Here is a 15,223-nt window from a genome sequence, read left to right as displayed (position 1 = left end):
GCCTGCCAGGCAGGCCTGAAGCTATGGAGCTAGCGTGAACTCGGGGTGGGCGCTGAGGGATCCTCAGCTCCTGGTGCTTCAGGCCTGACCTCGAGCTGTCCTTGGTCTGGGTGGGAGCAGGCGGAATTCAGGGAGGCCTGATCCGGTATGAGCGGACCCTTCCCCTGCGCAGCGAGCGGGGGGAGGGGGGCCCCCACTCTTGGTCGGCGGCCCTGGCGTCCTGGTGTGAACCCCCGTGCGTGCGTGCAGGTGGGCCGAGAACCGCTCCCGGCGTGGCCACGCTCTTCTTGCTCGCGCGTGGGAGGCTGGCGCGGACGGGACAGCGCCGGGGGACTCGGGCCCACAGACACCACGGGCGGTGGTGCAGGACCCTTGTTTTAGTGACCCTCCCACCTCCTCCCCGTTGGCCCGGACCCCTCCTCCGGAGTACAAGGTCTCTTGGCATTTTTATTTACTTTTATTGCGTTTTGGTTCCTCGTGCTGTCTCAGCTAGAACACGCTGCAAACAGCGCGCGTTATAGGAGGGGTCAGGCGTTCCCGAACCCGGCAGCCCCGCGTCCGCGGGGGTTTCTGGGCCTCAGAACGCGCGCGCGGGGACGTCCGGACGCGAATCCAGGCCCCGCGGAGCTCCGAGCGCGCGGTGCTGTGCGCAGCATTTGGTGACTCAAACTTCGGAAGTTCTCTTTCCTTCCAGAAAACCAGATCCCCCAGGTCTGCTCCCTCCCGCCCCTCGCGATTTCTTTTTTGTTGTTGTCGTCTCTCCGGTGTTTTCCAGGAAGAGATGGGCTTTCATGTGCGTCCACATACTTCCCTGAAACGCGTTTCCTCTCTAACAGTTGGAAGAAAAAAAAAATGCATCGGAGACTTGACACCATCCACGTTCCCACGAGACCGGACTCGAAAAGCGTGTTGTCTGCTCTGTTCACGGCTCCTTCTTTCCGGGGGGCGCGCATCTAGAAGCTCGGACAAGCTCCGCGTAGGCGGAGTCCCCTCCAGACCCGCAGGGTCTGCACCCTCCCGTGTGGCCTGCGCCGCGGAGTGCAAACGTAACGTAACAGTTCACCAAGTGAGCCCACCCTGTGGCCTCGGCCACGGCTCAGAATGACCAGAAAACTGTGGTGGGACCCTCACTGCCTGGGCTGAAGTATGACGACAAACTCCAGGCTGTGGGGTTTTGGTGTCTGTCTCCAAAGAGGCAACAGGTCAAGGAGTCTCGTGCACCCCTGGCTGGGGAGGGGTGGGGTTTCAGGGCACTGCGCCCTGCAGTCAGGGAGGACGGTTGCCCCTTGGTTCCTCACCAGCAGAAAGTGGGAGTTTGTAAAAAGGGTGACACCCTTTGCAGGTCAGGAGCTCTCGGAAAGGCAAGGCCTTCTAGGTGGACCAGAGAAGCTGGCTGAGGAGTCCGATTCTCTTCTGAAGGGTTATTTTGGAAGCAATGGGTAGCAGGGGAAGGGGCATCGGAGGGTGGGGCTGCAGAGGTGTCTGGGGAGGGGCGGAGGGTTAGCCTCCGGTGTCCCCATCCGTGCCTGCTGAGCAAGTTCCCAGAGGCTGCCCGATGCTGGTTGGGCAGAGATCCTGGTCAGGTAGGGGTGGTGCCTTAGGAGGTATGAGGTGGGGGACACCCCTGCCGGAGAGCCTGGGCTGAAGGTTTGGACCCTCAAACCCCTCTTCCCTGCAGAAGCTCAGGCCTTGCAAGGCCCAGGCCCTCGGGGACGCTGTGGCTGTTGAAGGGACTGGGACCCTTCTGGGGAGGGGTGGGCAGAGTTTCCAGCGCCAGATCTCTGGGGGGCTGCCCCCTCTCCCAGGGCTGGTGGTGAGGGGGGCTCTGAACGTGAGAAGGTGAGCAGAGGAAAAGGTCCCTGTCCCGGACGACAGGAGGAAAGTTGCTGCGTCCAGGGTGTCCTCCCACAACCTGCTTCTCTGTCTGTTTCTCTCTGCTCTGCTCGCCTCGGCCCTCACGGCGCTGTCTACCTGGAACGGAGCTCCGCTGGGGGGGTGGGCATTTGGAGGACCCGTGGGGCAAGAAGCTCCTCCCCTCAGGGTTTCGGGGGCCGGCGGTGGGGGGCTCCGCCGAGGCGAGGACTGTCAACTGCGGGGCCGCCCCGCGCCCTCACACCCGCGCGCCCTGCGCACCCGCTCGGGGCACGAGCCCTCGGCATTTCCCCCCGCCGCCCCGCGGCATGCATAATGCATGAGGGGCTCTTGGTAATTCCGTGTGATACCCGCGCGCCTCCGCTTTGATTAGAGGGCCGCGGTGACAAAGACCTGTTTGTTAAGTTGGGAAGGCTTCCTCGCCTTTCGCCTTTGAAGTCCGGAGGAGGCGGCGGCCTCGGAAACCCCCGAGCCCGACCCCGCAGCTCGCGGGGCAGAGCAGCCCGGGCCGGCGCGGAGAGGCAGCCGCGCAGAGCTCCCGGGCGAAGGATGGAGGGCGAGGCGACGGGAGGAGAAGTGGGGGGAAAAAGGGAGAGGGAAGGAAGGAGAGAAGGAGGGGAGGGACGGGAGAGAGCGAAAGGGGGGAGGGGGGGAAGGAAGGAGGGAGGGAGGGAAGGAAGGAAGGAAAAGGGGAGGGAGGAAGGACGGCGGGGAAGGAGCCGGTCTGCTCCTCCTTCTCTTCCCGTGTGGCGGGGAGGACGCCCCCTGCCCTTCCCCAGACCGAGGCCCCTCCTACCGAACCCCGAGTGACTGGACGCAGGCCCCACGATTCCGGAGAAGAAACCGTTCCGGTCCCCTCCCCGCCTGCGGAGACCGGTGCGGGGCTCCCGCGGCGACGCGTTGCACGGAACGCGGGGTCCCGCCCAGGGTGGCCCGGTCCGGGCCCTGATTCACAAACGGTCCGAGCAGGCAGTTCCTCCGGAGCGCGCAGAACGAGGCCCATCCAACCCCGGCCAGCTCCCCTTCGCCCGCAGCGCCGCCCCGAGCGGGGTCCCGACTCCCTCGGGGGTGGGGGGAGGGGGAGACCGGGCGATGTGACAGATAAAAGAGGGGGAAGGGGAGAAAAGTCAACTTTATTTGCAGACAGGATGACAGGCTTGACTTCCGGTGTTACCAACTGACTTCGTGGTGCCGTTGAGAAAGTGGGTCCTCCTCAGCCTTGGAAAGGGGGCGAGGGAAAGCGTGGCACAACCAGAAATACCTCGGTTTCCCCCCAAATAAATATCCTCGGCACCGGGTTCCAGGCAGGGCTGGAGAGGAAGCTGCCTCCGGTCCCGCCGCGCGGACGCTAACGCGTGCCCGAAGGACCGCCGCTTACAAACCAGGTCTCCCCGCCAGCCGCGGCTGTCTCCGAGTCCGGACCCCCGCGCGCTCCGGGCGCACGCGGCCTCCCAGTCCCCGGCCTCCGCGGCGCCGGACTCCTCCGAGGTCTGTGAGCCGCTTTTCGCCGCCCCCGCCGCCGAGGTTCAGCGGTCCACGCTCGGGTAGACGCGAGCCCCGTTGCCTCCCCCTTTTCGGGGTCCTCGAGCCGTTTACCGGTGCCACCGTGCGCACCGGCTGCCAACCGGTCGTTCCGCGGGCCGCGCCGGCGGGTCCTGCCCGTCATCCAACCGCATCTCCGAGTCGCAGCCGATTCTCGTCTGTGGATCGCGCGTCCCGGCGCCCGGGGTCCCCTCGGCGTCTCTCCGTAGTGCGGCGCGCGGGACGCGTCCTGCGGGGACCGGTTCCCGGCTCGGGCCTGCTGGGCTCCAGGCAGTGCCGGCCGCGAGGACCTCCTCAGCATCGATAAGCTCCTCGAGTTCGGTTTCCTCCAGGCATGAGGGAATGCGGGTACCTGTGTGGGGCTCCGCCGCCCGGCGCCCGCTCGCGCGCGCGCGCTCTCTCCCCCTCTGCCTTCCAAAAATTGGATCTTTACCTCTCCACACCAAGGTGCACAGACGCCAAACAGTGATGAAATGAAAGAACGCCAATTGCCCGGACTGGAGGTGGGGGAGAGATAGCGTCTCTGCGTGCGCCCGCCGCCGAGCCGGGGCCGTAATTGCTGAAGCCAGGAGCGCGGGGGGTTGGGCGGACGCGGCCTTGTATAAATAGTGAGATCTCAAATTGAAAGGCATAAATAACAGCGGGAGGGCATCTACCTCGCACCGACGTCCTCTCCGCGCGGGAGGCGTGCGGACCTCCGCCCCCGCTCCCAGCCAGCGCCGCCGAGCCCCCGCGGACCCCCCGCAGCCCCGCGCCAGCCATGGAGGAACTCACGGCTTTTGTATCCAAATCTTTTGACCAGAAAAGCAAGGAGAGCAGCGGCGGCGGGGGCGGCGGCGGCGGCGGCAAGAAGGATTCGATCACGTACAGGGAAGTTTTGGAGAGCGGACTGGCGCGCTCCCGGGAGCTGGGGAGCTCGGAATCCAGCCTCCAGGACATTACGGAGGGCAGTGGCCACTGTTCGGTGCATCTGTTTAAGGACCACGTGGACAACGACAAGGACAAGCTGAAAGAGTTCGGCGCGGGGAGGGCTGCGGAAGGTAAGCTCGCCGGACGCCGCTCCGGGGCCCTCCCGGGGACGGCGTCTCTTCGCCACCGAACCCGCCCGCCTGCCCCTCGCTCCGCGCGCGGGGAGGCCCCGGGCGCCGCGGCTCGCTCAGAATTCCGCCCCAAACTCTGAATTCACAGCCACGCTCGGACGGAAAGGCCCCGACAACCCGCCGCCGCCAGTCTTTGCGTAAGAAAGAAAGGAAAAGGCGGACACAGGACGGGAGGAGAGGGAAGCCGAGGATGGGCAGGGGCTGGGGACAAGTGCTGCTGAGGACCGGCTTCTCCCCGCCCTAGGCGCCGGGCGTCGCCGCGGGAACTTCCCCAGGTTGGGGTCCATCGGGCGGGTGAGCTTGAAAGCAGCGGTCCGCTGTAGGGGCCGCTGGGTGCGTGCCTGTCGGCCGGCCAGTCTTCCTGGAGGCTGCTCCCCAGCGCGCACGAGGAGAGATCCACGCGCATCTCTCCCAGCGCCCACCGCCTCCTGGCGTCCCGAGCATTTCAAAGGGGCAGGCGTTAAGGACGCGCGGGCCGGTGGTCCCCGGGCGAACGCCCGCAGTCGCCTCTCCCGCCTGGTGAACCCTCTCCGCGCTGTTTCCTCTTAGGGAAAACTTTCCCCTTGAGCCTCGAGGCTTGATCTGAGCTGACGCGGACCTCTAAATTAAAACCACTCCCGCGCCCGCAGGTGGCCAGGGTATGGACGCGAAGTGAAGGCCCCGGGCAGTTGGGGGGGGGGGTGCGGTGCGCGGGCGGCTGCCGGACCCCAGGCTGTCAGAGCGCAGCCGGCTCTGGTGCGGACCGACCGCAAGTCCTGGGCCTCCTTCCTTTCTGCTTCTCCGGATAACGTCGCCTTGGTTCGCCCTGCTGCTGACTCGGGGGATAGGGAAGGTTTATGGGGGCTCTCCGAGCTGGGTAGGGGTACTCCCAACCCCGGGGTTTCAGAGCAAACAGGGCAACCAGCCGCGGTCAATCAGAGGCATAAAATGGGCTGGATTTCTTGGGTGGGGGTGGGGGACACAGTTTTGATCTGGTGGAATGTCTCTTTTTCATTACAAGAGGAAATACAGAGCCCGGCCATTCGCCTCCGCAGGCCCTGTTCCACACGTTGTCAGTGTGCTGATCCTGCTACAACTAGACCTCCCGGGGACAGACAGCTCCCCTGACCCAGGAAGCCCATGCCTCCTGCTCTTGGGGACCCTATACTTGGGGTCTCCGAGGGGCAGAGTCCTAGGCCATGGCCTTGAAACGGTGCCGATGACCCAGATGTCTTTACGAGGCCTTGACCTGTGGAAGCAGCACGCTGGCAGAGTCTTACAGATCAGCCCCTGACCTCTGGCCACCCAGGTGGCCTGGGCCTGAGCTGCCTTACCTCAGGGTTCCCCCACCCCCGGGCACTGCCGGTCACCCCTCACTCTATCATTCACAGAGTTTGCTTTAATCAAGACACAGCTGTCGCCTGGGCGAGACTCCGGGCCTACACGGGACGTGAGAGGCTGATAGCACCCAGGGCTGATCTCCGTGGCTCCCGCCCGGTTCCCCCTCATCCTTCCTAGAGGTCGGGAGCCTCCTCATCCCCCCGGCCTCCTTTCACCCTAATTACCGAGGCAGCGGACCCCAGAAAAGGGGGCCTCGGAAAGAGAGTGAGTACAGTCAGGGCCTTTCAAGAAGAGGAAGCAAGAAGGGAGTTTCTTTCCTCCCAGCTGTACCATTCCCCCTGGGCTGGGTGCACAGACCCCTGGCAGGGCTCACCCCAGGTGCATTTGTAAAACGGGAGTGAGATGAAAGTCTGGGAGATCTTGGGGTTCCAGAAGAAACCTGGAGGTCTTGGGCTCCTGCACCGCGGGTCCCACCTTCCCGAGCACGGGAGTCTGTGTCGCCGGTTCTTAAGGACTTTGAAGGCCAGCCTGTCAGCTGGGATCAGTCCCTGGGGTCAGACTTCAGAGACAGGGAGCAAGGAAGAGTGGGGGGCCACCTCTAGGACAGGATTTGTGACTGGGAAAGAACAGGGTGCTTCTGGCAACGCGATGCTTTCAGGAGGCGGAAAGGGATTTAAAAATCCAGGTTGGGGTCAAGAGCCTAGCGGTCAGGAGTCTTGATGGAGAGGCAGACCCAGGACGGGCTTCTGCCTGTCCAGCTCCCGGATCCTGGTTGGGGAAGGAGGGTAGCAGGATGCCCGTCTCGCCACAGCCAGCTTTCGGTCTTTCCCTCTTGGTAAGTTCCGGGCAGGGGAAATGGAGCGGCCTTCTCTGCTTCAGAAGCGGGGGCTGTGCGGGCAGATTCTGCCAAAAGCCAGCCTCTTCTTGACACCCGGGACGTCTGTTTAGGGCACCGAGATGCTCTCGGCCTGTGTCCATCAAGTTCCGCTGGAGAGAAAGCCCCCAGAGACACAGGCGGCCCAGCACCCGCCTGTCAGCCATAGGTTGGGAGGACTGCCTTTTATTTTTACATTTCTGAACTTGGGGAGGCCCTGCGTTTCCTAGAAGAGGGAAGGAGAGGCCTCTGAGTAGGAATCGAAATGCTGACCTTCTTACCGGATGCTCGAGCCCCCAGGTCGCCTCCCCCAGCAAGTACAGATGCTAACATCGTTTTTTGGGACTAAGAAAGTACCACTGTTGGGGTCCTGGGGGGTGTTGTTGTCACCGCGTGTGCATATATGTGAAGCAGAGGAGAGTGAGAGAGGTCCAGCAGGAGGACTCTGCTCTCCCATGCACCCACCCGACCCCACACTGTGCATAGGGTAGGAGTTTTGGTCTCACGCTCTGAAAAGAGACCAGGGTACGGGCCTCGCGCGCAGAGCTCACAGCCTCGGGGAGGGAGGCTCCGACCCGCCTGGCACGGCCCGTGTCCCTGCGGCCCAGCAACCCAGGGGCAGCGGGGTTTCCGGGCCTGCAATGCAGGCTGGCCCGGGCCTGCCTCGCACCCTTCGCGGGACCCACACTCGGGCCATTCTGCCCAAACTTCTTTGACTTAAAATAATACTAACACCCCAGTCCCGAGAGGCAGGGGGAGAGAGAGAGAGGAGGTCAGGCTATGTCAGCGTGTCAAGAGGCAAAGTGGCAAAATTAAAGAAACGTGGCGAGATGAGGGCCAGAAACCCCGCGCCCGCCCAGCCCGAGTTGTAAGCAAAGAGCGTGCGTTGCCCTCGTTCCCCTCCAGTCCGCTTTATCGACCTGACGCTGCCCCGCGGTCGGGGGGCCTTAGTGGCTGGGGCCCCCGTCCTCCGCTCGCCACACTTGGGTTTCAGCCGCGTGGCGCAGAAGCCTGCGTCGCCGGCCTCCTCCTCCCGCGCGCGGCCCGCGGGACCGGCAGGGCGCGCGGGGGAGCCGTGCGCGCTCAGCCCCCGTGCGCTCGGCCCGCCCGCAGGTATTACGAGTGCAAGGAGAAGCGCGAGGACGTGAAGTCCGAGGACGAGGACGGCCAGACGAAGCTGAAGCAGCGGCGCAGCCGCACCAACTTCACGCTGGAGCAGCTCAACGAGCTGGAGCGGCTCTTTCGACGAGACCCACTACCCCGACGCCTTTATGCGCGAGGAGCTCAGCCAGCGCCTGGGGCTCTCGGAGGCGCGTGTGCAGGTAGGAGCGCGCGGCCCAGCCCGCCATCCGGGCCTCGCCGGGCCCCGGGGCTCGCCGACTCCGCCCGGGCTGCAGGCCTTTCTCCGGCGGCCCTCGCCGGCGGGTCGCACGGTTCCTGCGAAGGGCGAGGCCCCTGCACGTCAAGGTGGTGGTCGGACATCGGGATGTCTCTTCACCTCTCTCCACTGTTCCTGTTCCCCTCCTCCTCCCTTCCGAGGCCCGAGGCCCCCCTCCCTCCCGCTCCAGGGAGGGGAGGCGAGGGGCGAGGTAGGGGGAGTCGCGCGCACGGGGCATGTTGATGAGCTCAGCTCGGCGGCTGCCCGCGCGGGGCCGGATTAGCCCGGGCGTGGGGTGCGCGGGGCAGGGGGCGCGGGCGCTTGAATTCAGGATGTCCCATCTGCCGAGCCGCTGTCTGCGGGGGCCCTGGGCGTGCCCAGCACGTGCGCGGAGGGGACGGAGGGGACGGTCTGGCAAGCCCTTCCCGGGCATTAGCAACGTTAAGTTAAATTGATTAATGCATTTATGGGGGAGGGTGGCAGAGACTCGCCTCCAACTCGCTTCCTCCTTGGGTAACGCAGACCCCACCTGGGAGGTCCGGCCTGGAGCTCCCCGGCCGTCCTTCTTCAAGGCTCTGAGCAGGACAGCAGCGCCAGGGAGAGCCAGGGAAAGCGGGTCAACCTCTCAGGGCTCTGGGGACCGATTTTAAATAAACGGAATTAATATGGCCAAGCGGGGAGGGGTCCGCGTGAACAGCACAGAGCCCTGAAAGCCCCATTTTCCCGTTTCTTACAAGACCAACACAGCCCAACACCACAGCCCAACACCACAGCCCAACACCACGTCCACCCCGCCCCCCGCGATGACTTGCAAAATGAAAACACAAACGTGTTTTGCAGATACTGTGTTACAGAATCTTTAATTTTGAAAAAAAAAATTTTTTTTTTTTTGGGGGATTGAGCCCCCCTTGCAGCTTCCCATGTGGCTGCCGTCAATAATAGGCTTTCTTAGTTGAGATGTAGTATCCCGCAGCCATTTCCAGCTCTGGTCCCCAGAGCCGGCAGACACAGAGCCTCCCTACAAGACGGGACCCATGTGCCGGCGCAGAGTAGGTCTGGACTCCCGAGGGTCCAGGCCGTTGGGACCTCTGTGGCCATCCCCGGCAAAGAGAGGCGGCCCTCGCTGCCGCTCAGGGTGTCTTTTCCCACCGGCCACCCTTCTCGGGGAAGATAGATGACGCTGCCCTGTATAAATTAATGAAAAGATTAAACTTTCGCTGAAGGGGACATCAACTTTTATGTCATCTTCCTGGTGTCTCTCGGCCTGGGTTCTGTAATATCTCCCAGGCCTTGATGTACTGTTTCTATAAAAATAAATTACTTCTAATTTAATTGTCCACTATTTCTTTCAGTAGTCTATTACCGAACAACACCTTAGCACGAGGGACGGAGTGGCAGGAAATGGTTCTTGGGTGCTTTGCGGACCTTGAGGAAAGCCCTTAAAACATCAAGGGGGGGCGAGGGGAGGGGGGGGGCGACGTGCGTGGAGATCAGTGCAGAGGTGCATTAAATTTAACGGACTGTAAATAATCATAAAACAAACACAGGGATCGAACAGAAGGAATCATTTTCTGGTGGCCACGGGGAAAAGCGTCGCAGGATGAAGGGGAGGCAGACGGGCTCATAAAAATCAATTAGTGAAAACGAATGGGTCATCCCGCAGACGGCCCAGAGGTCTGGGGGGGGGGGGGGGTGTAGCGGCGAGCGCAGGGGGCCAAGATGGGACTCGGGCTTGATTCCCGTCTCCGAAGTGTTCGGTAATCCTTTTCGGTACAGCCTGTCCCGGGTTGTTAAAGGATAGAGTTTCAATTTAGTGTGGAAATTTGCTGTAAATAAATTGGGGATCCTATGGAAGCTGGTCCTTATTAACCTTTTATTTTTAGTGTCGCTGTGGCACCTCGTATCCCACAGCTGTCAGGGTTATAATGGAAAGTTATGAGACCACAGTGAGGGGCAGGAGGTAATTTAATTACAACAAATATCTTCGGGTTTATGGCGCAGAGCTAAATTAAATGTCATTATTCACTGTCTGTAATGGAAATCAAAAAGAAATCAGATTACACCATTTGTGAAAGAAATCAGTGACTAGCCCTTAATGAAGATATAAGCCCTAAACCAGTGTACTGTACTTTACTTAGCATATTCAGGACTAATTGGAATTGATCGTGAATCACCCCAAGACTGATTTATTATCGCTTCGCGTGAGCGGGCTAATGCATCACTTTTCTTCATAATCGCACCCTCCTCCCCCCCAAAGCCCCCCACCCCTCACTACCCGCGCGGGGAGGAAAGCTAGCTTCGCTTTCCGGATTTACAGACGATTCTGTTTTTGAAAAGTGCCCGCACAGGGTGCAGAACTTGCCCGGCCTCGGTCTCCTGAATGCCCCGAGGAGAGGGCGGGGTCGCGGCCGGGTCCCAAGGGGTCCAGTGCGATCAGGGGTGCTCTTGGGCGGGGGAGAGTCTGATGCGGAGGCTCCTTGTGGGGGTGGGGAGAGGAGGAATGTCAGCGCAGGCTTTGCAGATGCGAGGAAAGGTTTGTGGACCTTGGGGTGCGGAGCAAGGGTGACAGTGTGGGGATAACTTTTCATGGGAACGTGCTGAAAGTTTTCCGAGCTCCCTGTAGCCTGTCGGCATGAGCTTCTGGAAAGCCAGTTCTCAAGGGTGGGTGGGCGATAGCCCAGCCCTGGATAAAAACCCTCCTCTTAAGGGTCTGGAGAGGCAAAGTTAAGGTTTCTAATCTTCCGGGTGTACAGAGGATCCTGCCCTCGGGCAGTGGGGGTCGGGAAGCAGCCACACTCTGTGCTTGCAGCCGTGGGAGCTCAGGGCACCCGGGGCCAACCTACCCAGCAGAGTGGCCCGAGGGAAGGGTTTCTTGGTGCTAATTATCCTGCGTGGTCACTGACCGCCATCGCGGCCATGAGGGTCAGTGAGAGCGGTGAGAAAGCTTCCGGAGGGGAAAGCCTTAGGAAAAACTCAGTGGCTGAGAATATGGAGGGAGGGGCCTCCAGATTTCATCAGGCACAGCCGGAGGGACCCTGTGCTCAAGGACCTGAGCTGTCTGGAGGAGAGGGGGAGCTCTTGAGCGCCAGACGGAGGAGGAAGCTTTTTGGGGGGCCCTGTGCGCCCAAATTTTGACAGCACACCTGTGCGTCTAGCTGCACTGGAGGATCCCACTAATATCCTTTCTCCAAGAGTTAGGTGTTTTGTGTGTTTTTTGTTTGTTTGTTTTTTAGAGAAGCTGGTGCCGGAAATTATGGGGATGCCCCCATTTTATGGATCCAGCACCTTCATGACTCCTTAATATTAAACGGGACCTTCCTGGCTTCCAAGGAGAACATGGAAGTTTCTGGACTCTGGGTGTCTCCAGTTTGGGGGAGGGGATGCCTTTGAAGCTACTTGTCAGGCCGTGCACCCCCTTCCTTGGTGGCTAAGGTCTGCCAGGGAGAAGGTCAGGCTCTCCCAGGGGCTGGCAGAGTGGAGGAGGGAATGCCCCCCCATCATGGAAAGTTCTTGAATCTGCCGGCTGTGGCAGCACGCACGCCTTACTGCATGTGGATGTTGAGGCTCCTGGCCTTGGGGATCAGGCCGGGCTCAGAAGGGAGTTTGGGAACGCTCAGCTGTAGGTCTACCGGTACAGAGAGGGCCGGGTTGGGGAGGAGAGGGCGCAGGAGAGGGCTCTATTGCGCCCTGAGCGGCACCGGGCCTCTGCGCCCCGTCTGCGTGGGACCTGCGTGCACCCCCCCCCACCCCGCGCCTCGTCTACCCCGGTGCCGGCGAGAAGCCCCAGCTTCAGAGGCCGTCGGGCTCACGGGGCTGGGCGCGTGTGTCTGCTCTGTCCCCAGGTCTGGTTCCAGAACCGAAGAGCCAAGTGCCGCAAGCAGGAGAACCAGATGCATAAAGGTGGGTGGTGCCCAGGCTGGCGGTGGACATGGGGAGCGCGTGCAGAGGCCTCCTGGGCGCGCACAAGACCCCGGTGGTCTTCATGGCTCCTTTCTTCTCTTGCAGGCGTTATCCTGGGCACCGCCAGCCACCTGGACGCCTGCAGGGTGGCGCCCTACGTCAACATGGGCGCCCTGCGAATGCCTTTCCAACAGGTAGCCCGTTTTTCTTCCTTCTGAGCCGCGCGCGGGGCCCCGCCACCTCCCCGCCTCCCTGGCGTCCTGCCTCCCCAGGCTGCTCCCGCCCCCGCGGAAGAAAGGCTGCCGCCTTTACAAGGCGGCATTTATAGACCCGTTGGCACGTATTAAAATCACGCTGTAAAACTCCAAGGCTCACCTTTGGAGGGCCAGGGTAGAAACCCAAACACGATTTTACAAAAATGGAGTGAAAAAATTAAAAAAAAAAAAAATCCCACCCACCCAGGCTTCCTGCTTGGGGGTGGAGGGGCGGGGTTGCTCGCACTTGGGTGTGAGGTCCTGTGTGTGTACCAAACCCCAACTTGCCTCCCCCATGGCCTCGAGGGGGGCTGTCTGGGCCCAGGCTGTAGCCGAGCCTGGCTCCCCACCTCCCAGCTGGGCTCCTGGGGCTCAGGGTCTGGGGATCCCCGCGGGCAAGAGCTCTTCTCCCTGGACAGGAGTGGCTAGGGTGTCCGAGGCCCCGGGGCTGCGTTCGGCTTGGGACCAGCTACTGGTGGATGGTGGAAGCTGCGCGGGGCAGGCGCCCACCCTCAGGGTGACAGCATAGAGCCCACGCGCGCTCCCTGCCTTTCCCCAGCGCACGACCCTGGGGTGCGCCCCTTGGCGATCCAACGTTGGGGGGTGTGGAGCACTTACGCTGGGGGGAGCAGGGGTGCTCTGAGAGGAGTGGAGGCGTGGCCACTCCCCACCCCCTCAACCCCTCCCCCACCCCCCACGGAGCTGTTTTGCTCCAAGAACCAGGCTGGGTTTAAATTTGGATCGGTGTTTGCTGGGGGCCCCTGCGGGTCAGCTAGAGAGTGGGTGGTGGAGGGCGTTATCACTAGACACCTGAGACTTAGAGCGGGTGCTGGAGCCCAGGGCTCTCCGACTCCAGGTGCCCAAAGCGGGAAGGACTCCAGGGCATGCGTGGGGTCCCTCGCGTCTGGCCTCGGCAGCCCCCTCCGCGCCGTCTTCCGCCCCTGCTGCACTCCTTCCCCCGGGGCGGGGCGGCCTCCCCGCATCACAGAACTGCTCCCGGACTTGGGGTCAGCCATGGGGTCCCGCCAGAATTAGGCCGTTGGAACATGGACAGTCGGTCGGTCGTGCTCCTCATGGGTTTGAAGGACGACCCGGGAGGGTGTGTGACGGGGGTCGAGAGCCCGGCTCAGGGACACCTCACAGGTTCAGAGACGTTGAGGCTCTCGCGAGGAGGGGATGCCGGCGAGGACAAGGGTGTGGGCGCCCCAGGGGCGGGCGGGTGCCCAAGATGCTGAGATCCTCCAGATCTCCCCGCGCAGAGCAGCCAGTGGCCCCCGCGTTCGCGCGTGTCCAGAGGACAGTCTGACTCCCCTGGCTGGGGGATGGTTCCCGGGTGCAGGGAGGGGGCTCCCTAGGGCCCTTCGGGGCGGGAAAGGCCGGTCCGCAGCCGGCCTAACTGCCCGGTCTGCCCCGCAGGTCCAGGCGCAGTTGCAGCTGGAAGGCGTGGCGCACGCGCACCCGCACCTACACCCGCACCTGGCGGCGCACGCGCCCTACCTGATGTTCCCGCCGCCGCCCTTCGGGCTGCCCCTCGCGTCGCTGGCCGAGTCCGCCTCGGCCGCCGCTGTAGTGGCCGCCGCGGCCAAAAGCAACAGCAAGAACTCCAGCATCGCCGACCTGCGGCTCAAGGCGCGTAAGCACGCCGAGGCCTTGGGGCTCTGACCCGCCGCCAGCCCCGCGCCCAGCCCCGGCCCCACGACCCCGCCCGCGCTGTGTCCTGCACTCGACCCTCCGCGCCCCCGGACGGCCGCACGGAAGCCCCGGAGCGAGGGCGCGGGCCCTCGCGCAGCGGCCTCCCTGCCTGGGGCAGCCCGGGGGCCCACCACTGGCCCAGGGCGGGGGCCTTCCGGGACCTCACGACCCCGCCAGACCCTCGCCGAGACTGTGCGGAAGAGAGCAGGTGAAGGTCAGAGCAGCCAACCCAGCCCTCGGCCGCGCGGTCTGTGCGTCCTGGGACCCTGAGCCCCGGGGAGCCCCGCGCGTCCTCCTCTGCTGCTGGCGCCCCTACCCTGTGCATGCGCCTCCTACCCACCTTGGGAAGACCATCGAGTTGACTCCACGCAAAGATCTGGGACTGGTCTCCGCGGAAGACGCCAGTTCTCGGTTGCCAACAGTTTAACGCGCTGCCACCAAGTCTTCATCCGAGGAGAGGAGGAGGGGAAGGACCGGTCTGGATTGCAACGTGGACTTGCGCCTGCCAGGCTAGGGACCCCGTGCTCTGCAGCAATAACGAAACGCGTCTGCCCACCGACCTCCTCGGGACAAGGTGGGGAGAGGGTGGGGGAGACGTGAATCTCCCACTGGTGTCCGTACTTGGGGGGACCTCCATTGCCGGTTTTCATGCGCACGGCTGGTCCCCGAGCCCCGAGTGTAGGATTCCTTCTTCTGCCATAGACCAGGCGACTTTATAACTTTTCCAGTATTTGATTCCGGAATTCACTTTGTCCCCACCCTTGGGCTGTTTTACCGAATTCAGATGCAAATGACTCGCCTAGAGACGCAGGGGCGCGTGGTTTTTAGGTATAATACTGAGGCAGCGTTAACTTTAGTCAAATGCAATTAAGTGCAGTAAAAGTGCAATACTGTAAATGTTATAGATTTAAAAAAAAAAAAATAGCCGTGCACTCTTGACCCTGTCAGCTTTGGAACTGCGAGGGCATTACCGCCTCCTGTGTGCTGCGGGCCTGGCCGACTGGGGGGCCCATCGCCAAGATGACAGGGGGCGGGTGGTGCTCGGAATCTGGAGGAGGGGAGGTGTGCGGAGTGTGATAAAGCACGGGGGGGTGGGGGGAAGGCCAGGACGTGAGGCCCGCGGCAGAGCCGTTTCTGGGAAGAGAAGGGGCTGAGACAGGCCCTTAGGGCGGTGACTTTGGAGATCACGTTTTGTAGGGGTTAGTCTGTTCCAGGTTCGATGTCTTCCTTCTCCCGGCGTCCCTCCCCTCCCTCCTTGCCCTGTCCCCAGGACTGAGAAAGCACCAAATAG

At 62.5% G+C, this 15,223-nt stretch overlaps 1 protein-coding gene across 1 annotated transcript; it reads left to right on the top strand.

Moving 5' to 3' along the window:
* Positions 1-4,021: 4,021 nt before the first annotated feature.
* SHOX (short stature homeobox) lies at positions 4,022-14,924 on the top strand. Its single transcript, XM_047716083.1, is given in 6 exon segments — positions 4,022-4,458; positions 7,822-7,948; positions 7,950-8,030; positions 11,929-11,986; positions 12,092-12,180; positions 13,657-14,924. Coding segments are annotated over 6 exon segments (885 nt in total). The 5' UTR covers positions 4,022-4,174; the 3' UTR covers positions 13,903-14,924.
* The last annotated feature ends 299 nt before the right edge of the window (positions 14,925-15,223 follow it).

This window comes from Lutra lutra, chromosome X (genome assembly GCF_902655055.1).
Source record: "Lutra lutra chromosome X, mLutLut1.2, whole genome shotgun sequence".
NCBI lineage: Eukaryota > Metazoa > Chordata > Mammalia > Carnivora > Mustelidae > Lutra > Lutra lutra.
This window is presented reverse-complemented; position numbering and strand designations above follow the sequence as displayed.